General features: G+C 38.7%; 1 protein-coding gene across 5 annotated transcripts in view; it reads left to right on the forward strand.

Moving 5' to 3' along the window:
- Positions 1–22,452, forward strand: part of MPHOSPH9 (M-phase phosphoprotein 9) — a 31,883-nt gene that overhangs the window by 1,791 nt on the left and 7,640 nt on the right. For 3 of the 5 annotated variants that reach the window (XM_051634146.1, XM_051634148.1, XM_051634147.1), the window contains exons 2-17: positions 467–599; positions 1,488–1,635; positions 2,721–2,810; positions 5,800–6,317; positions 8,119–8,242; positions 10,856–10,946; positions 12,159–12,265; positions 12,688–12,813; positions 13,352–13,788; positions 14,706–14,864; positions 15,728–15,815; positions 16,520–16,735; positions 17,577–17,624; positions 17,959–18,023; positions 20,277–20,378; positions 21,914–22,051. In XM_051634146.1, coding sequence (XP_051490106.1) covers positions 493–599; positions 1,488–1,635; positions 2,721–2,810; positions 5,800–6,317; positions 8,119–8,242; positions 10,856–10,946; positions 12,159–12,265; positions 12,688–12,813; positions 13,352–13,788; positions 14,706–14,864; positions 15,728–15,815; positions 16,520–16,735; positions 17,577–17,624; positions 17,959–18,023; positions 20,277–20,378; positions 21,914–22,051 — 2,564 coding nt within the window. In that variant the 5' untranslated portion in view covers positions 467–492. Of the gene's footprint in view, positions 1–438; positions 600–1,487; positions 1,636–2,720; positions 2,811–3,493; positions 3,530–5,799; positions 6,318–8,118; positions 8,243–10,855; positions 10,947–12,158; positions 12,266–12,687; positions 12,814–13,351; positions 13,789–14,705; positions 14,865–15,727; positions 15,816–16,519; positions 16,736–17,576; positions 17,625–17,958; positions 18,024–20,276; positions 20,379–21,913; positions 22,052–22,452 lie in introns of those variants that run through there. The other 2 variants (XM_051634149.1, XM_051634150.1) reach the window with 2 other exon arrangements.

The raw sequence follows: 22,452 nt of genomic DNA on the forward strand, positions 1-22,452 counted from the left end.
ATTTATTTATGATGCTTTCAGTTAACCAGCTGCTGTGTTTAATTGCTCTGGGACCCCTTTTTTGACTACATTTTTGGTTTTTTGGTCAGCTGGTAAGAAATGTAGCTCTAAACAGTTTCAAAGGTTTTTGAATTAATGTTATGCAGTAATGAAAAAGTAACCCCAAGATGACACACAAACATGGCAGAATTGGTCAACTGCAGTCTGACTCAGTGGGTCTCAGTTTTATTTTCTGGGGAATGTGTTTTCTTCCAGATCCTAATTCAGGAGATTTAAATACATTCATAATAGGCTGACTTAACAGCACCAGTGCAGGCCAAAGCCAAGGGGCTGGTTGTAGAATGTTAGCACTTCTGGGGTGGTTTGGTTGAGACAAATTTCTCTTGAATCAAATTCTGTTTCTTCAAACAGCAAAGTCAAATGTTTTTTTTAAAACAAGTGGGTGATGCTTACCTCTTTATTCCAGGGTAACATTATACTTGAGCCAGAGAGATGGAAACCTGTGACGTGGTGAATCCTGCACAAGAAATCCCTTCATCTCCTGCAGGCTCTGATGTCAGAAATACCCACAGCTTGCTCTGTGACTTGAGTTGTAACAGGTAACATGTTGAAGGAGTTCCTAACTAATGGTTTTAATATTCTTGTTTTGCTTAATTAATCTGCTTTGACAGCAACATTGTTTCCACAGCAAAACAACGTGTAATGTATTCGAGGCTTGTTTTTTTAAATTTGCATATGTAATCCTCAGTGAGAAAAGCCTTACTGAGACACCTGTGAAGTCTTCCTGAAAACTTAGTAACTTCCATTGCCTTGTGTCTCTTAGAACAGGGGAGGAAAAACTTGTCTTGGACAAATTGTAAGAGCTCATTCTTTGGGAAGATCATGTGTTATGCTACGTGATCTGTAGGGAAAAGGAGCTTAGGAAAATTGAATTGTTTTTCTGGCCAATGCCCAAGGTATTCCCAGTGAATAAGAGGTGCAAATATGGACTCATGGCCTGAGTAACAGATCAGGAGAGATTCTTGAGAATTTCAAGTCGCATGTGTAGCCTCTCAAAAGAAAGCAGTAGTCTTGAGCTGCATGAATCATTGTTACACAGAAGCTTTTATCTGTAAGCTTCTGACCTCGGGATCTATGAGGAAGCACATATGTTTGATGAAAAGCTGTATTTATTGTACTGTTTGTACTAGTGAACAGTCATAGCTGTGCTGGTGATGCTGTCTCTCTTCTTGGAAAGCTACTGTGTTTTCACAGTGTGTAGGAGAAGAGTGAAATGTGCTGTGGATTCTTTGACATTTTCCTGAAAAACATCCTCATTCTTTTGAAGGTGTCAGGTGGTTTTTTTTCCAGCCTGATGAGAGTCACGATGTAAATTGGGTGTATCAATCTTTTATGGCTGCAAAGCATACGTAGTATATTATTTTGGCCACTTGGGTGGACAAGGGACACCATCAATAATTGAAATGTTTTTCCTCATGTTTCCCTAGAAGTCCCTCCAATCCCAATGGAGTTTGTGGTTACTCAGGGAACACCAGGTCCTCATTAATGCCTGGTGCTGTCGAGCTCCTCGCCTCCTTTGTGCGAGATATCCAGAGTGTTGGAAATGCTGACTCAGAAATTGTGAAGAACTGTGAGGTATTTGATGCTAAGGTTTATTTTTAAAAAGTATATGATTGTATTGGCTTTGCCTTTTGGAAGACAAATCTAATGCTGATACAGTTTAGCAAGTAAGATCTATAGATGTGCCTATTTATCCTTCATGATGTGACAGGTCCTATTACAATGTATGAACTAATCACATGGATGGGTTTTATTGCCAATTTATTTTAGCTTTTTTCAATATCTTAGCTTTGTAGATACATTTAAAATAACAAAATCATTATGTAGATTCAGTGAGTTAATTCTCTCAAACCCTTTAACAATTTTTGTTGTCTTTTTTTACTTTAAATTTTATAATTGTTTTTAGTCTCCATAGGAACATCAGGCTTCCACACCATGGGCTTGTTCCTGCAGAATTTTTGAGCTTTCTGGCTTTGGTCCATCAAACTGTCTCTTGACAGATGCTTAATTTGGGTGCTCTTTAACAGCTCCAAGAAAAGAATATAGATGTCTCAGTCTAGGCACATGCCTCTTACGTCCCGTGTCCTGTGCTGCAAGTGTCAGGCTCCATGAACATTAGCATAAAATAAGTTTTAAAATTCAGATTTTACTATATTTTAGGAATGCTTTGTATTTCATAGCTATTTTTTAAAAGTTGTCTTTTTGTTCACACTGAATAGTTATGCACTGTGACCAGATTGCTAAAGAGTTTCTTCTTGAAGGGAATAGTTCACTGGACTTAGGGATGTTTAATTATCAATTTAAAAATTGCCTATAATTTATTGAACTGGAATCGACCTTTCCAAAATTTGACTGTACTTTCCTGTCAGCTGTTTCTACTTTTAAGTAATTTGATTTATTTTTTTTAATAGAAGAACTCTCTTTGTTAGTTTGTTTGGGTTCTTTTTAAACCTAACTTAAATTGTAGAGATGAGGTATCTTGCTGTCTCTTAAGTGAATGTGTCCATAGTGAATTGTTTCCACTGACAGACAGTGCTTGTATAAACTTTGTATTATATCCACACCCAAGCATAAGAATACAAAATCATTGTGTAGCTAGAATAAAAGGTAAGAGATGCAAAATGACTGTGCTTTAATTCTTTTACTTTGTGATTTAATAGACAAGGTGGCTACAGTTACTGAGACTGGTAGAAAAACAATGTCAGGAACAAATAGTTGCCCAGCAAGAACAGTTCCACCATCAAATCCAAGTAAGTAATAATTTGTTCATGTAGGTAGGTTAGGCTGAATGTTTCTTTTCTGCCCCCTGAACCCAACCCTCCTCCAAAACAATGCAGTGTGGTCTCTGACACTCCTGTCTTTTCCTGTAAGTATGTTCTGACAGCAGTTAATGGAAATGGATGGCTGGAATGCCAATGTACAGGATGCACTTTTGAGACAGCCTTGGCTAATTATAAGCTAACTGGTAGGAACCCATCCAGAAGTGAAGAGCCTTGGATTATTTGTTTTCAATTGCTTTGTTTTCACAAACATTTGGTTCAGAATGCCCACACAATAATTGGATTTTGTAGGTACCAGCTGTTTTTTATGAACTGTTAGACTGCATTATTTCTAATTTTGAAACACTGTAGTTCTCTTTTAATCAGAAAATGTTATGCAACTTGTCATTCCCTCATCTATGCAGTGGATGGCATAGGAAAACATCCACTGAACACTTGTTTCACCCTTCAGTTGAACAGTCTCCCTTCTAAGAATGAAAAATGAGCCACATGAAGATTCACTTTTTTTGCTGAGCCATATTTATTAATCAAAACAGAAGAAATGTGTGTGTATTTATGTATGAGAGAGTAATTCTGTAAATATATAATGCTTAATATCTTCATCATTTTGGTTGCTGTTTTTCCCTTCCCTTTCCTGATGCCCTCCACACTAGTAGTAATCAGCAGTTCCTGAACTGAATTAAAAAGAGGTACTGTCCTTTTATCCTATCTCCTGTTTCTCCCCACCCCTCTTGCCTTTTTTCACTCCCTCCCATCTCATTATTTTTGTTCCATCAGCATTTCCTTACTCTCATCATTCCTTCCTCTTACTGTAGTGGTTTGATTCAGTTGTTTCTAATTGTAGTCTTGACTAATCCATTGTGTTGGCTTTGCCAGTTTTTGTCTGTATTAATAGGAAAGGCTACCTCTGGAAGAGTTGGGTTTGTGGTACCAGCAGGGATTTACTAACTGCATGAATTGCCACATTAAATAGAAAATCAACAGCTATAACTTATTTTCAGTTGTATGAGTGCTTTAGATAAAAGAGATGGTACTATTCCAAACAGAAACTGGCATGCCAGGGCCTAGGGAATGTACTGAAACAGAGGGAACCCAGCACATTTGAGTGAGAATAATAAAAACAGACAAATAATAATTTACTATTTGGGGTAGAAAAGCAAAATTCTGCATCAGCATTGAAGTGATTCTGAGATCAGGCTTGCACTGTGCTGTGTTTCTAGACCAGTTGTGCTTATAAAAATACATCTTCATCCATATGAAAATATGGATCAAAAGACCTTGAGTTCATTTTGGAATCAGTGGGATCAGTTGTTGGCTTGTGTGATTTATACACTAGAAGACAAGTGTTCTCATGACAAACTATCACCACTTGTGGATCATCATGGGATCAGACTTTTTTGAAAAGGATTTTAAAAGAAGTTGCCTACAATCCCAAAACTCTAGAAACATTTTTCCCAGGTCTTTTTTTTTCTCTTGGAATTACTTGTGATTATGCAAAGAGAAGTAGAAGTGCTGTTTAATCAGAATAGCAGCCTTTTACTTTTTCCACACAAGGTATTGATGACAAAGATTAAATGTCAGCAGAGAATCTGATCAGTTGGGTTTCCCCCCTGCCTTGTTTCTTCCCTTTTGTTCTCTTCCTGCCTTCCTTGACAGAGCTGAGTCACAGAATTCAAACACGAATGATTGCTGCAGTCATGACTGAAAAATATGAGCACAACAAAAAACTGTATTATGGCAGAAAACTTCATCCCTGTTGGATATTTTTTTTTTCCATTGAAAGGCTGATGTGAAAAGAGATTGTTAATTCTATTGCAAGTTAGTAAAACACATGAGGCCAGGGTCTGACTAGCATGACATGGAGGTGCCCCTGAAATGAAGTTTTATTTTTATTTCTGCCAGAGAACAAATTATTTTTGTTCATTTCTGCTTGCTATTAGTCTCTGAGTAATCTACTGTAGTTCTGTGAAAAAATATGAGTAGAGTTTCATGTTCTTAAAATGATTGCAAAGTTTTTTGGTTGTTTTGTTTTTTTTCTGAGGGAATTAGTTTGCAGGCTGTCCTTGAGAACAACTATATGCTCTGGTCTTGTAAGGTGTGGTGGGGGTTGTGTTCTCATTCACCAGCTCAGTGTCACTGCAGAGGTGCTGGTTGGTCACCAGAGGACACAGCCAAGGGCTCCATGGTCAAGTCAGTTCCTTTCACAGAACAAAAGCAGTACTTGTTTCTCAGAGCTGTTTCAATATACCAGTGCACAACTGTAGAACTTAAACCCCAAGTATTATCTCATGTGCTGAACTAACTCCTCACAGACACTGTAGGCTGAAGAGGAAGTAACCTGTTAAATCTAGTGATCTAGTTATAGTTTGCTCCCCCCATCAGACACAAAACCAGTCAAAATGTAGATCTTTGTATTATATGATCTAACTAATACCATATTATCTAAAGCAGATATTTTAAAGGCAATTTTTATGCAAATAATCTTACAGAGGTACATTATTCCTATTAGTGTAATAGAGTGATTGTTTGTATTTCCATTAAAGCATCCTTGCAGTCTGTAAAAATGTATATCAAGTTATAAATTCTTTTAGACCTAAACTGAACAAAATACTTTTGTCCACTTCTAGTGACATAGGTATTTAGCTGGCTGGTAGGTAACTGCAGTTTGAAGGTGTGTACTAAATACATGCATGCATGGTTTTTTTACATGAACAAAATTACTCCTGAGATCTGTAATTCACTGCATGGAATGAAGGTTTGTTCCTGTGCACATTTTACTCTTCCACATAGTATGCATAGATCTACTTTATGCATGAAATGTCTACATATTGAAAATGTTTGGTTATTTCAAAGAAGTACTGTGATTCTCTCACTAATTACATGAATTGAAGATGCATCAAAATATAAGTGTGATTTATGGCACAATTTCATAGGAGTTTTGCCTTTTGTTTTCCTATAGCTGATTCAGGATGAGATCAGGCAGTTAGTGAAGTTGCAGACCAGCACCTGTGGGGCCTGCACGAGCAGAAGTTTCCCTGCCAAGCTCTCAGACACTTCATCACTAGAAAGTCAAATGGGGATGTGTTCTGAAATCCTGGAAGGGAGTGAGTGCATTGCCAATCAGCTTCGAGCTCATGAAGCAGAAAGTCAGCCAAAGGCACCTGATCTACACCAGGAGTGGTTTGCAAATGATGCTCCCATGAACAGGGGGTGTGTTACACTGCCTGCCCCCCAGCTGGACCCTGGCAGCTCTCAGGACATTCCCAAGTGCACAGACTACATGGAGAAAACTTCCCAAGGACAGGGGGGTGCAGCAGTGCTGCAGAGTGATCCAACTGCAGCTGGTGTTCAAAATAAAAGAGAACTTTCACCAAAAAAAACAGGGGAAAATATTTCAACAGGAAGGAATCATGTTTTAGTTTTTCCTGCTGAATTGGAATGTAAAGTTAGTGAAGCTCAACGTGGAAAAAAACCCAGGTAAGTGATAAACTTGTAAAAAATATGCTGATTTCCTCACAAAAAGAGTGGTGAGGCTTTGGAACAGGCTGCCCAGGGAGGTGGTGGAGGCACCAACCCTGGAGGTATTAAAAAAAACAGGTGGACGTGGTGTTTCAGGAGATGGTTTAATGGTTAAGGGTTGTAGGGGGGGACGTTTGGACTTGATGATCTTGAAGGTCTTTTCCAACCTTGAAGATTCTGTGATTCTATATTTTGCTATTGTGCTCAAACCAGTTTTTTCTGCCAGCTTAAGTGCATGCATTATAGTAATGAATTGTATCATAGAACCACCAGGGTGTTTGGGTTTTTCTGTTGGTTTTTCTTGGTTTTGCTCTATTCACTAGGTGGATCTATCAAGATTTTCCTGAAAGACTGGCCATCTAATTAGGCAGTAATACTGACCAAGCACTGCTCTGGTTGCACAGAATGTACCAATGTATTTTCTCTCCCTATCAGGCTGGACATGTGGCCACCAGCAGCTTCAGAGATCTTGTGGGCAGCATGTTGCCTGGGAGTGCCTGCTGGTAGTTTGCAGAGATAAAAACTTTCTCTCTTGGGAGAACAGAAAATCATGAAAATTTTGCAGTATCCTAATTTGCAATTAAACACAGAACCAGCTTTCTCTAGAGGATTTGGTTTGGAAATGTGGTAGATCATAACCCCATTGATATCTGTGTGCTCTTTCACCCTTCTGTTGGGATTTATTCCAGTATTTGAGTCCTGTTGCACAGCTCCACTAGGGGGGTAGTGGCAGTTCATGGAGTGCCAGGGAGCTTAGACCTGGAGAAGCTCAATTCAAGAGTGTTTTTTGGTTTAAAGAACCTTTCTAAGACAACTTTTGAAACAGTAATGTATATTTTTTTTCCCTTTTAAAGGAACAGAGTTTTTTTTTCTTTAAAATTGCTTTATCTTTTGTATTATGAACTGAGTTGGAAAGAAGAAAGGGTTCAAAGCAAAGCAGAAAAAATGTTCAGGTAACCCAGCCTGGTTTTGTTGTTTGGTGGGTTTTTTTTATTTATTTTTAGTTGTAACCTTTTTTCATTCTTTCCACTCTATGTCCCAACCTGGGACAATATGTAGCCTTTCAAGGGGTCACTTTTAAGCAAAATGGGAAATTGTTCCACATCTACAACAAGGAATGCCTGCCTTCTAAAACTTAAAATCAGGTCTTAGAGGGTTCTTTCTGCAACAGATTTTACAGTATCAGTCACTTTTTAATAAAATGGGAAAATTGTTCCACATCTACTCCGAGGAAGAATTTTGGGATGTCTCTGTTTGTTTCTGTTCCCCCGTTTTGATCTTTCTTATCCTGGAAGTTTCTCTCAGGTTGGAAGACATCCTTACTGTGTCTTAGCTGACACCATCTTTACAACCAGACTGATGACACAATAAGAAAAAAACATGGCATTTACATTCCAGGTTAAAGTGGTTTTTGTCAGTGTCTGCTTGAACAACCAAAAAATGGTTGCCTGGCTAAAAATATGGAGCTCTTTGTTATGAGTTTCTGTAGTAGTAGTAGGAAAGCCATTTTGCTATTAATTTCAGTGGTTTGTTTCTTTGTGTTTTGGGGTTTTTTTTGGTGGTGGTTGTTTTCTTTTGCATTTTAAAAAAGAGCCCTAAAACATTTCAGCATTCCTTACATCATGTTGGTTCTCAAAAATGCACAAAGGCAGTGGGGTTTTAGTGCTTATGTTTCACCCTGAAGAAGAAACTGATTTCATGTCCCCACTGAAAAGGGCAGAAGGACTTATGGGATGTGTGTGTGTTTTTTACCATCTAGTAAATCTTTAACATCATGGGCACAGAAGTTGAAACAAAACCAACCAAAAAGAACAAATGCTGAAGAAGTGTGTGTGAACTCTATGCAAGAAAATGAGCAAGCAAAGAAAGTACCACTTGAGAATGTGAGTCTCTTTTTATGATATTCTTCTAATTTTATTCTTCTCACAAGGATTTTTTTCAGTGTTAAAGTATGTTCTGGTTCAGCATGTGCTTTGATGCTTAGCTTTAAACTTCTGAGTGGTGGTGTTGCCATTCATACATTTAAAATCAATGCAGGCAGAGTTTAATTCTTGGATTGTTCTATATTCTAGGTTCTATTTTTATATTCTATATTTATACTTACATATTATATTCATATTATAATTCATACATATTATATACTTCACACTCATGTAGCTATTTTATTTCTTTTATTCCATGCCTAATTTTTGTCTTAATTTACCCAAATGACACACATTCTTTCCTCATAGAGGTAATAATTCTCAACTGAAGCTTCAGGTGATGATAATTTCTTTTGCCTTGCCATATTTGGAAGGATCTTTGATTTCAGCTGGTAATGTCTCTCTTAGTACACAGAACTCTCTGCATCTGGAGCCATTAGCTACTTTGTGCAGGACAAACAGTAATTCTTCCAGATTTTCATTTGTAAGTTGCAGGGAGTTTCTGGTTTAGTTTGGCTTGGGCTTTTTTAGTGTTCTTAGCAGTCTCTTATGCTAAAATCCATACTTCTGTTTTGCTATTGCTTATGTAAAAGTGCTATATTATTTGTTTATGCCTGTGAATGACAATGATTTGGCTAAATTGATCTAGTTACTAAAAGTAACCAACCCCCACAGTAGATAATTAAGAAACCTAATCGGGTCTTTAGAACCATTTGTGGTAACACCATTGCTGTGACTGCTGAATCAGTTCAAAATACTTCTTTTGGGAAGAATTTGGTTTGTCCCCCATATTCTTGAGGTATGTCCACAAATTTTATTATTATTTTGGGAAGTTTAATATTGTGTAATCTTTCTAATCCAAAAGGATGATGTGCAACATAATGATATGAGTGATTACACATAACTATGAAGTTTTAGAATTACTTTTAGTATATAAATTATAGTATATAATTATATAGTATACAGTAATTTTAGTATATAAATTGTAAAAAACTTTCTCCTTACGCTGTTTTAAGGAAGTAATTCCTGAAACTGTGAATGACTCCACCTACATGAGAACAGGAAAACTAGCAAATATGAATTACTTGATCCAAAGCAGGGTCTGTTTTCTTTCCTCTGGTCACTTTAAAGGTGATGCAGGAAGGGTAAGAGTAGGTGTTTGGTCTTCTCCAGTCTTCTATTGTCAGTGGAAACAAAATGTTACTCTTAAGGGTTTTTTCAAACCAGGAGTCAAATTTATCTGCTGTGAATTGTCACTTTTCTCTCTCAGCCTTTGAAAGTACCTTTATCTTTCTGTTCCTTTGTAAGAATTCAGTTGATACCCCTTCATTTTCCTTTCTTCCTCCTTAGGCAAAGGAGAATACCTAAATAAAAACATTAAGAGGGACAAAATAGCCTTGAGGTGAGATGGTACTTCATGCGAAAACTTGAAAAGCTTTAGTGCTGATTTTTTTTTTTTTTTCCCTTTCTTACTTGTGTTAACTCCATGGTTACTATCCAGTTTTACTTCTCAGTTGTATGAGCTGTATAAATGTCCTGAGTGGCATGACTGTTCAGGTGCTGTAACAAACAGCCCAAAGTACAGTAGGAAGGAGAAATGTGAGCTGATCATTTCACAGCTGAGCTGCTCTTTTATCAGTGTGTCACATCAATTGCACTTTTTCTTATTAAGGAAGAAGAGAGTTGTAGCAACTCTTGAATTCTGAGATTTTTTTTTCCATGTGTTGGTCCTGCCCTTTTCGAAGTTGTTCCTATAATTAGCTTGGGAGGTTGCTTAGAAAGTTTGGAGTGATGAGAAGAAGGGAATTAGCTGGGGAGGGACTTTTGACAAGGGCTTGCAGTGACAAGACAAAGGGGAGTGGCTTTAAACTGGAAGAAGGGAGATTTAGGTTGGACAGTAGGAGGAAATTCTCAACTATGAGGGTGGTGAGACACTGGCCCAAGTTGCCCAGGGAAGTTATGGAAGCCCCATCCCTGGAAGTGTTGAAGGGCAGGTTGGATGGGGCTAGGAGCAGCCTGGGCTGGTGGGAGGTGTCCCTGCCCATACAGGGGTTGGATCTAGATGAACTTGAAGGCCCCTTCCAACCCAAACCATTCTATGAATCTGTGAATGTAGTATCCTGTCTAAGATGATAGACAGTGTTTACCTCTGGATTTGAGGTAGGTGGAGTCATAACAGCTGAATACAGGAAATTCCAATCTTAGGATGAGGAAAGACTAACACTTTATTTGTAAGACATCCCTCTTAAGGAGCAAGAAAGTTTACTTGACTGTCCAAAATGTGTATTTTTGTAACAGTTAATCTCAAAAATTCTCCACACGTGGACAGGCACGTGACTTAGAAAACATCAGTATCTTTTAATTATGTGGTTAACTTAGTTCCCCTTAGGCTGTAATTGCCCTGAATATTAATCGTCTAGCTTTGGATCGTGCTGTGTAATTAAATTTCATCTCTTTGCTTAAAAAGGCTAATAACATTTACATGCAATATTTTTAAAATTGTACCCTTACTTTTTTTTTTCCCCCTTGCCTTGTGATTTTCCTTATAAATTTCTTCTCCTTTTGTAATTTTAGACAACCCTTACAGATGCTGCTTTGCCACCTTACACTTTTTACCTCAATCAACCGAAGGAAAGTCCAAATTCCATAGTGTCTGAAGCTTCAGGTATAGTTAATTTCTTGTGCTTCCATCTTTTCTTTTGAATTCCTGTTTTTTAAAACTCTTACAGGAATGCATTGCCAAGAACTTTGAGGAGGTGAGGAGGGTTTGAGCACAGACAAGCTATTAAACTTTGATACAGCATAATTCTGCTTTTATTGCTCTTGCATCTCAACTGATCACAGGTCCTGCATGTCACTGCTGACAGATGTAGGACATGCAGCAGTTTTCTTTTTCTTCAGATTTCTCACCATTTCAAAGCTGAGCTTTATGTTTAAAACTGTTTCAGTAATGTAATTACTGTTAAAATCATGGTGGAGTAGCAAATGGTCTTTCAAATATTAGCATCATTGGTCTAGTAATCCCAGGAGTGTGTGGTCCTAGGGGCAGAATTCCTGTAAGCCAAGGGCACGATTAAATCATTGTGTGAATAGGCAAGAACAAAATAATGCAGTGTGTGTTTTTTAATGCAGTGGGGAGGGTGGGGGTTGCTTGTTTGTGTTTGGGTATGGTTTGGCTTTTGTTGGGATGTGGTGGTGGGTTTTGGGGGTGCTGGGGGTTGTTGTGTCTTTATTGTTGTGGAAGGCAAGTAATTATTTTGCATATTTGATCGTAACAGGGTGGATTCATTTCAATAACAAAAAGGGGCCCAGAGATGCAGCCCTACAAACTGTGTATATTTATTCCTTCTTCACAAGCCACTGAGAGGGGGATGCATAAGAAATGGAAGTGGGATTGAGACTGTGTCTCTTCCTCTTGTGCCATCTCTCTCAGACCTGGCAGTCTGCATGCTGCAGTGCTGTGGAGAGTGCTGTGGAGAACCAAACCAAAGCTGTAGTATCAAGCAGCTGTCTAAGATGAATTCTTGGGTGTGTCAAATTATTGGTGTTATACTGAAATCATAACCATTTGTGGTAAATAAGGATTGGTTTCTTCAACACCAAAGACTAAACCTCTATGTTTTCAGTGATGTACAGATTTTCTTGCTGCTACTATATGATGTGATACTGATTATGTTGCCTGTGATTGACATGGAGGTTTTTGTAACTCCTGGTAACAGATGCTTTAGTGAAATCCTTAAGCAGTAGGTCCAAACAATTAATATTCTTGTTAACTGACAAAGTAGCATCTTACTAATGGATTTTGGGATTCCTCTTTTGTAGCCATGACCTTGACATTTGTAATTTTTTTTTTCCTTTCTTTGTTTTTTCTTACCAGGACTTTCATACTGGAAACTAAATGACAAGGAGATGTATCACTCCTTACCAGAGAATTTCAGAAACAAGTTTGCTGATGTTTTCTCCACAAAAGTATCATCAGATAAGGTAAACTTTGTTTGTGTGTTAAGAGTTGTCTTACAGTTGCTTGTCATCTTGGCTTTTTTCTACAATGGAAAGAGCCAGCATCCCAGAAGCTAACATTTTTGTGAGAACTGCTTTTGTTAGCTCAGTTTCTCCTATTCTGTTTCTTCATTGTTCATTTACCTCCAATAACATAGCTTGAAATTTATTGACCTTTGTAATTGATAAGAAATTGTGTGTATAGGAGATTAAAGAGAGACTTAACTACTATATTGAAGGTGTTTGTGCATCATTAGAGACCCTTTTTAAAACTGTATGCTTTGAATGAAATCCTCTTGTGTTCTGAACTCAGTTGTAAGCTAAGCCCACCCCATAGCTTGTTTATCTATATTGGAGCTGGAGGATTGTGCTCAGGTAAACTAATGTAGCAATTTCTCCTGTTGAAGTTGTCTTCTGCTGATGAAACAAAGCTGTCATCATTGAAGGATATTTATCATAAAAGACAAAGGGAAAACAAGCAGCTGCCAGACCAGAATTTTATGCCTTCTTCCCTGTCAAGTCACCCACCAGAGGTAAGATTTCTTTACTTCAGTCTCAGTCTGAAGCTAGTATTGGTTGGTTACAGGCTGGTTGCACTTTAATTGGCCCCTGCTGCCACCTCCAGTGTGATGCTGGAACAGCAATTTGCGGAGCCGTGTGATGAACAGCTTGGGAAGGGATCCAGCTGAAAAGAACCCCTGAGAGTGTCCTGGGTGAGCAAGCTCCTCCAGCACTACGTTGAGGATGGTGCAGGGACCAATCCGCCTGTGCTGGGGCTGCAGCTGATCAAGTGCACGTGGAGCTGCAGGGTTTTCTGACTCCTTCCCACAGGACAAGTTCATTCCATCTGTGAAACAAAAGAGGCACAGATTGTGGAAAAACTATTTCTCATATCTTGTTTCTTTAAACAGCTTTCAGTATTGTACAGAATGCAGTAACAATGTCTACCACTTTGTGTAATTCATGAAGTGTTTTTTGTAATATTCAATATAATTCCTGCAATGTATTACATGGATTACTAATGTCTTCAGATAAACTCTGTTTACAAGAACATTGTAACTTCTTGCCTAGGTCTTGACATTGGACCCAACCCTACACGTGAAGCCAGGTCAGCAGAACCCAGGATACTGTTTTTTCAATATTCCTGAGGAGATGACTCCCTTTTCTCCAGACTCCATGGCAGAGCCCGGATTTTCAAGTCATTGTGACACAGACTCTTTTTCACAGACAAGCAATTCATCTCGGTTACACGAGTCTCCAAAATACCCTGCCAGCAGCAGAGCTGTGCTTTTGGATCCCTGGGGAAATCACCCATTCCAAAATGAAAACAAGACCAGCTGTCCCTTTCCAGTGGCATATATGGATGCTAATAATGATAATTTAGTCAACACTGAGGAGGAAGACGCCCTGACTCTGACTCCATCTTCTGTTACTGAGTGTGCTGACAACAGTGTGCCAGAATACAGTCTTTCAGTGACATCTGTTGAAGATCCTGTGATAATGTCAAAGTAAGTAATTCTCTTTTTTAAAGAGAGCTGGTACTTTCATGGAAGAAATGAAACTTACCAATACTGGTAAAATGAACAAAATATGAGACTTCTCTTTGCTTAGAAAGTAGCAGCACATTGCTGCTTTTTTTTCCCCTCCCTTTTTTCTTCTTTTTTCTCCCCTGAAGTACAAATGGTGTATAAATAGAACAGTCATTTTTCCACAGTCTTTCTTTAGACCATACTATTTAATCTTCTTTAGACCATACTGTTTCATCTAAGGCACAGTATTTGTGCTGTGCCTTCCTTGGTTGTCAAAGCCTTAACTAGAAAGCAAAACAATTTCCTATATTTTAGTGCTTTGTTTATTTCTGGTTATACATTAAATAAAAATACACAGTCTTCCTTCCTAGGTTGTAGGGAGTTAATTTAGGCAGAGAATTTTCAAAGTTCTGTGGGGCTTATGATTTCCTATTTAGAGTCAAATGGTGGGAGAAGCACAGAATTACTGTACTTAAGAAAAATATCTCCCATTTGCTGTTGAAGCTTTTAGGATTTGTACATGGATAAGCAGACATGGGAGATACTCTATGTGTGAGTAGGGGTCATGGATTCAAGATAATCAGTGTTTGGGTTTCCCTATTTTAATTTTACATGCCTGGTTTCAAGTGCAGAGCAAGGGAGAGAAGAAAGGGTAAAGCTTTGTATTGTATTTGTATATATTTATTGTATATATTGTTAATATTTGTATTAATGTGAGGACTTCTGTGCCAGCCTTGGGTGTCTGACACCTCTGCCTTAGCTGATGAGGTGATGAATGCCACAAAGTTCTGTAAGAGAGATTATATTTGCTGAGTTCATGGTGGGTGAATGATACAGCAGTGCATTCTCATGTGGAGAGCTGGATGTTTTCCTGTTGTTCTTAATTTTGAAAATAGCATTAGGCAGAACTTGAGGGAAAAACATGCTCGACACGTAGCTGATCTACGAGCTTACTATGACTCTGAGATCCAGAGCTTGAAACAGCAGCTCGAAGCAAGCCATAAAACTGCTTCATCTGAAGACTTGAAGAACATCAATCAAAGTCTTGTTGACAGGTACTGTTTGTCCTTACTTGTTGTCTTCCTCTGTGACCTGGTATTCTTTCTGCTCTAAAACAGAGCATGTTTGTTTAGAATATCTTGAAAAGTTTATGTTGCTGTTCAATTCTGTATATTTCATGCATCTGTAGTACTAATATTTTCCTATCAAATATAAATTTGGTGTTACTTAATGCAGCTGTTTAAGATCAGTTTAAAATTACTGTTAGGCAGCAAGGATGATGTTTGGACCAGAGGTCTTGTGTGACCTGATGTCTGCTGAAGCCAGTGTTAAGTTTTGCTCAGGAATGGCTGGCAGGCAGAGGTTGTCCTCAGCAATTTGTGAGGGAACTATCTGTGTTGTAAGGCAGTGCTCACCAGTCATGCTGGTGATCATGATCCCTCTTTACCATTCATGTTAAAACTGTGGATGATATAGGAGCAGTTTGGAATTCATTGCTAGCTTTATAAAGCCCATTTTGCAGTCGATGCTCTTTGACCAGGTGTTGCTGCTGGAGGCTGTGCCTCACCTATATGCTCCAGTTGTAGCTTGTGATATAATTTCAGTCATTATTTATCACACAGAATGAGCCATTAGCTGAAGTGGATCTCTACTCTGGTGCATCTCAGCTGCTTTTGTTTCTGCAGCTCTTGTGCTCTGAGCCCTCTGGTGTCTCTGCATGTTCCCAGTTTGCTGCTTGCCCTTCCCAGCAGGGACACTGGGTGCTTGCTGCAGTGGCCAAAGCCTATGGGAGGAGGTCACAGGCTGGACACCAAAATTTGTGAGGGTGCTTGAGGAAGGAAAGAAGGCTATAAGATGAAGATTTATTATTTGAAAATTTCAAGAGATTTTTTTTTTGTGATCTGTGTGTTCTGAATAGGTGTGACCAATTAGATGCAGCTCTGAATGAAGCGAGTGCTCGCATAAAAGCCCTTGAAAATAAGAATAGTGTGCTAGAAAAGCAAGTGGTAAGTGTCTGTCCTTAAATCAAGTTGCCTTTTAACTGAAAGAGTAAGACCATACACATGTTCAATATTAAGCTGATCTATGTTTCCTTATCTTTTTATTTTCAACTTTGCTTAATATGTGACACCAGCCAAATGTTACACCAGTGACTTTTCTAGTTGAGTTTCTTAAGACTCCCTACGTGAACCTTTTCAGGATAGAAAGGTTCAAACGAAGAGTGAAATATTGTGGTGTGTCTTTGACTTACTAGAACTGTGACAAAGGCAAGTCTCATCTGCACTGGGACAAAAGTATCCTTTTTTTACATGTATTTATACAGTCTCTCTGGCTGGGTCAGCCCAATTTGCTCATGACTGCAGAGCTGCATTTTTTGGTCAAAGAACAGGACACTTGCATGACAAATTAGGCACCTGGAGAGACTATTTAATTCCACCTTCTTTAGACATATTTCTGTGCTGGGAAGCAAGACAGCTGGGATTAGAGCCCTAAGCTCTAGATATTTTAAGTCCTATAAATTAAACACATCTTTTGGGTTTTTAGTCTTCATTTTCATTCTTCATACATCACAGAAATGATCAAAAATCTTCTTTAGTTGATGTACAGATGTACCCTTGTTTTCTATCAGGGTTATTACAGATTCTGCTTTGTACTGAAAAAAAAATCTGCAAGGTAACCATTATACTGGGTGGGTTTTTTTCTCCTGCAGGCAGATTGGAGAGAACGTTTCTACACAGTCAGTGACACCTCCAAGGTTCTGCAGGAACGCCTGGAAGAAACGCGCACAAGTAACAAGGAGAAGGACAACACCATCAGCCGGCTCAAATCGAGGCTTAGAGATCTGGAGGAAGCATTTGAGAAGGCTTACAAGTTGTCTGATAATAAAAATGCCAGGCTAAAGGAAGAAAACAAAATGTTTCAAAATGTAAGTAAGGAAATTGGGCAGTGGTGTTGGCAGATGCAGAGCACGGGATGAGCAGAGCATGGCCTGGGGGTTTTGGGAAACGACTCCAAGTTTACAGTGGTAATGTCTAGATGTTCAACTAAGAGAACAGAAAATTATTCAGCTTACTCCTTCTTAGGCTAAGTTTTAGATGATACTGCAGACCTAACAGATATTTAAAAACAATTCTTTAAGGCAACAAGTGTGTACTTAATGTGATAACACTTGCCATAGTCTGTCTCGGGCATTTTATTGCTCTATGTCCCATTATCTCATTTTATTTTTAGAGGTGTTGCAGCAAATTATTTTAGAAAATTATTTTTTCTTAAGCTTACTGGAGATGGACTGGATTTTTTTTCCTAAGTCGTGACAACTTGCTAAAACTGATAGTATGATTTTAGACTGAATCAAAGGAATTGTTCCCTGATTCTTCAGTCATAGCTTTATGGGATGATTAAATGGATTGGCAAAATGGGTATTAGCTGACAAAGCTACTTAGTTACTATTAAGATTGCAAAAGACAAAGTCAGCTTTAAAGTTAGTGAGGAATTTTAGCAGTTCATTCAGCTCCTTCAGTTTCTTCAGAGATAATAATTTGAAAATCAGAAATACATTGTTTAAGTAGCTTGTTTCCTCTTGTCCTGTCTATAACTTTTTGTACCAATTAGAAGATGCTAGAACTTAACAAATACTGTTGAGCTACACTCTGGATCCCCTGTAGTGCTTCTGCATATGTTAGGCAAGCAATTTAGATGGTTTTACAGTAGTCAATAAAACTTGATTGTATATGTTCTCAGTGTGTGTTTGTTTTGTTTCGTTTTAGCTTTTAGGAGAGTATGAGTCCCTTGGAAAAGAACATGAAAGAGTAAAGGTAAGTACAGGGTTGTTAATTAAAAACAAACATGCAAAATATGTGATAATGTGCTATAGAATCAACTGATTAACTTAAATATTTGGAAAAGATCAAACAGCTTCTTATTATATGTTCAGAGCCCTGGATGGAAAAAGGGTTTGGAATGTATAGTTTCCAGTCATAGACAGCAAAAATACTGCAGAGTCAAAACCAAAGAAATTTGATGGGCCTCCCTTTCAAAAAGGAAGGTGTATTTAATTGATTGTTTTCAAGTTTAATGTAGAATTAGTCTTTCTTTAATAGACCTCTGTGGTTTCTGGGCTTTTTAACCTTTTCCCTTGTGTGCTTGTAGGATACGTTAAATGCAACTGAAAACAAATTACTTGATGCAAACACACAGATTTCTGATTTAAAAAGGTAAATGTGAAACTCTCTTGGTATTGTTTTAACAATATGAAATGCAGACTATGGCCTAAACATTTACTCCTAGAACATCTTGCAAGTTTAATCACATCATATGAAGCATTTCATGTCTCTTTATGTTACTTTGCACACACTGTAAAAATCTTGTTATTTTAGGAGATGCGGTTTTCTTTCTACTTCCTCAATCACATCTTCCAGTGTGATGTAATTAATTGCTTCCTTTCTGATGGTTGTCACTCAGCTATACCAGCCAGTTCCTGCTCAAGCTTTTGTTGCTGCAGTTATTCTCTCATCTTCAGCTAACCAGTTTCTGGTCTGGTTTGCAGGAGCAAGGATGCTGACAGGGGATTTCTGTTCAAGATTATGGCTCCCAGGCAGGAGTAAAGGACAGAAGGGTGTTTCATGTATAGAGCATATATACATCCTTGTGATGTCCCTCATGCTACCTGGATCCACTTTTCAGCTGGGAGAACAGAAATCCATTGAGCTTTACACTTTGTGGATGGGCCCTGGGCAAGATACATGTGACCATCACTGGGGCATTGCAGCTCTAAACACATCCTCTGGTCTGGGATTTCTCAAGGGTGTCAAACAGCACACTTGCTCAGGGAAGCCTAGAAAGGTGGGAGGAGAAGACATCTGAGAGGGCTTTAGGGCAGATGTAGGACTGTAATGAGGTGATGTTTCGTGTTTTTCACCTCCCTTTGAGCTTTTGTGGGTATGTAATGTCATAATTTCCTTTACATGTTTTTATATGAGCAGCTGAAACCCTGACTGTTGGGAAGAGACTTTTTTTTTTTTAATGTGTGGATTCTGATGATTCTTCCAGTAATGGGGCTGCAGGTTTCACCTCTAAATTCCCATGACATTCCAAGTGTCATTGTCACCTGTGCATAGTCTTCAGCCAAAACCAGAAGAATAGCAAGTGTGATTCCTGGGAGATGTCACAGTCTGGTCCTTGGGTGCTCAGATTACCTGATTTTTCAAGAAGAATTACAAAAAGAATGAACAGTAAGAATTCAAGAAAGGAATAGAAAGAAGCCAAAGTCCCTCTGCTTTCAGTGTTTATTAGGGACTGTAGAGTAAATTAAGATAGTGGGAGGGGCAGTTCAGCCAAGTATTAGTGGTTCTGTTTTCCTGCCTGATTCTTGCTGTTGCTAGCTAGGGACCATTCCAGACTGGGGAAACTGCAGCAGCAAAAGGAGATTTATATCCTGCTCCAAACCCCAGTATTTCTATCCTCCAACTGGGAAATGCCTAAGATTGTGTTGCATTGTCAAGAGCTGGTTCACTGAAGGTGTGGACTGCTGCAGAGAGGAAGGTCATGGGAAGGGAAGTGCCTGAGCAGCAGATGGTGGAGTTACCTGAGTGACACACAGGAGAAGGAATCAATTGTTAAAACCACAGTCAGGGAGATCTTTGTATAAATACATAATTTCAAGGAGGAAAAATGTTCTTGTTTTGTTTTCCCCAACTCCCCTGTGTTGAATGCTTTGATCCACAGCAATATCTCCTGGCTCTGTCTTTCTAGCTAGGTCACCTCACTGATTTCACTTTTCACATATTTAGATAAATAAATAAAAATGAAGTAGTTGCTCTTCTTTATTCTGATATATGAATAAAAATGAGTAAGATCTAAGGAGTATGATGTCTCTTTTATGGAGGTGATTCTGCCCCTCTGCACTTCTGAGACCCCACCTGGAGTGCTGTGTCCAGCTCTGGAGCCCTCAGCACAGGAGAGACATGGAGCTGTTGGAGAGGGTCCAGAGAAGGGCCACAAAGATGATCCAAGGGCTGGAGCAGCTCTGCTCTGGAAACAGGCTGAGGGAGTTGGGGCTGTTCAGCCTGGAGAGGAGAAGGCTCCAGGGAGACCTTCGAGCACCTTCCAGTGCCTGAAGGGGCTCCAGGAAAGCTGGGGAGGGGCTTTTCACCAGAGAGGGCAATGATAGGACAAGGGGGAATGGTTTTATACTGGAAGAGGGGAGATTTAGGTTAGACATCAGGAAGAAATTCTTCACCATGAGGGTAGGAAGGTGCTGGAAGAGGTTGCCCAGGGAGGTTTTGGCTGCCCCATCCCTGGAGGTGTTCAAGGGCAGGTTGGATGGGGCTTGTGCAGCCTGGTCTGGTGGGAGGTGTCCCTGCTTATGGCAGAGGGTTTGGAACCTGATGATCTTTAAGGCCCTTTCTAACCTTCACCATGCCATTATTCTATGATCTTATAATGCATCTTTGCTACTTCCACATTAGGACAATTTCAAAACTTGAAGCTCAACTCAAGCAGGTAGAACATGAAAATATGCTGAAGCTTCGCCCTATTACTGAAGGTCATTTAAGAACCTCTTGTGCCAAGTAAGTGAATATTCCAACAATGTGAAAATGGGTCACATGTTTTAGAATACATTTTGATGTGTTTTGGCTAAAACTGGATAACCATGTCAGTCTGTAGGCTAAACTGGGTGAAATGTGATGTAATCCAGAGACTTCACATGCCCAGAAATTATTAAAAACAAATAAATTGGATAATATGTGTGACTTGGAAGACCCTAGTCTTCCTAAATGAGTGTTTATTAGGTCTCAGTTCCTCAGCTGAATAGGAATTCTCATGCTCAACAAAGATCTTGGGAATAAAGTCCCAATAGTCCAATTAGATGTCAGAGCTTTTCTTTGTGTCATTGATTTGGGAGGCTGATAACTACATTTTATGTTTCTAAATCTAGTTTGTAGAGGTATCCTGAGAGAAGAGTGTAAGTTCCATTAGAATGCATACTCTGGCTTGGATTTTGAATTTATGTTAAGGAAATTAAAGTTGGCTCATGTACTGGGTTGTTTTTTTTGTTTTAAAGACCTGAAAAACTTTGTCCCTCTTTTTGTCTTTGTTTTTTATTATTTAATTATGGCTAATTGGGTGTCCCTCCCCATTCAGCAGTGATGCCCTAGAGCACAAAATTATGTAACATTTTTTGTGGATGTCCATTTCTATTTATTGAGGAGTAGTTTGGTTTTTTTGGGAGGGGGATCTGCTTTTTTATGAAGAGGCAAGTAATTTATGTATTCATGCATTATAAGGACAGGTTTCTGTTTACAGCTATTTTAATATTTATGAACAAGATCCCTCTAGAGTGAACAGAAGACATAGTTTATGTTCATCAGGGAGGAGGATGTAAGAGCTAGTATGGATTTGGGAGCTAATCTGTCCCTGACTGATCTCAGAGGCTCAAGGAAAGCCTCATTCCAATGGAATGCACAGCAGGGTGGATTTACAGAATAGTAGTTATGGTTCATAGCCTGTGTTACCAAGAACATGTTTTCCTAATTATAATTTCCTTTCCTGTGTATAAAAATCACATTTTTCTTCTGATATTTCAAGATAATCATATACTCACTGATACTTACTCATTAGTATTTATCACTCTCGGGTCACCAATGGTGATTTTTTTCTTGTTTGGATTTTTTGTGTTTTATTTTCTACTAAATGGTGTTGAAAGGAAAGCTGGGGACAGATGCTCTAAACTCTTGCAGTCATTAACACCAGAATGTTTTTGGTTTAATTAGTTGAGAAATGCTTGTTACCCAAACCTCACTCTTGAGTTAGCAGCATTAAATTACAAGAAGATCTTTGTGGGGTTTTGCATTCTGAGCATATTGGGTAGTTTAGATTGAAACCTCAACACCCAATTTTAAAAAAATATTTTATTTGTACTTTCCAAACTCGTTTTAGAAAGCAGTTATTTTCCCACAGCACTTACAAGTTTATTGTGTATTTGTTATTGCCTCTGTTTAACTAGAATAAATAGCTGGATTTTATTAATTTTTTTTCTTGAACAAGAGAAAAAAGGAAAAAATTCCAGCACTCTTGATAATCTTGAAGTGTTTTGTTCCCACAGCAAAGTGGCAACTCCTGATGTCAGCAGGCGAAAGTGGTTGATACCAGGAGCAGAATATTCCATCTTCACTGGCCAGCCTTTGGAAGGCCAGGAAAGCCCCAAAGACAACAGATTAAAAGAAACCTATAACCCTTCTAGGTGAGTTGATTTCCTTCAGTCTCTACTGTGACATGAAGTTGAACTCTCCTCAAAGTAGTTTTATCCTGAATTGACTAGATTAATATTTTTAAATGTTGTCTTTGTTAAACAGAGCTCTAAAAAAATTCTCAGTGTTATATTAGAGATGCTGTACAGTTCCTTAAAATAGCCTTCTGCCTTCACTGTCCTGATGTGAAGCAAGTGGCAGAACCTTCCTTGCAACACCAGAAATCTTCCACCACTGGTTTTTTAATGTCCATGTCTCCTCAGGGTTTGGACACAGTGTGCTCTGCTGTGTGGGGTGTGAGCTGGAGCAGTTGGCTCCAGGTCTCCTCCAGTCTGAACCTTCAGGTGTAATTTAGGTTGTAATTTCTCAGCAGTTTGCCACCTTTCTCAGAAGC

Source organism: Apus apus, chromosome 16, assembly GCF_020740795.1.
Source record: "Apus apus isolate bApuApu2 chromosome 16, bApuApu2.pri.cur, whole genome shotgun sequence".
Classification (NCBI taxonomy): Eukaryota; Metazoa; Chordata; class Aves; order Apodiformes; family Apodidae; genus Apus; species Apus apus.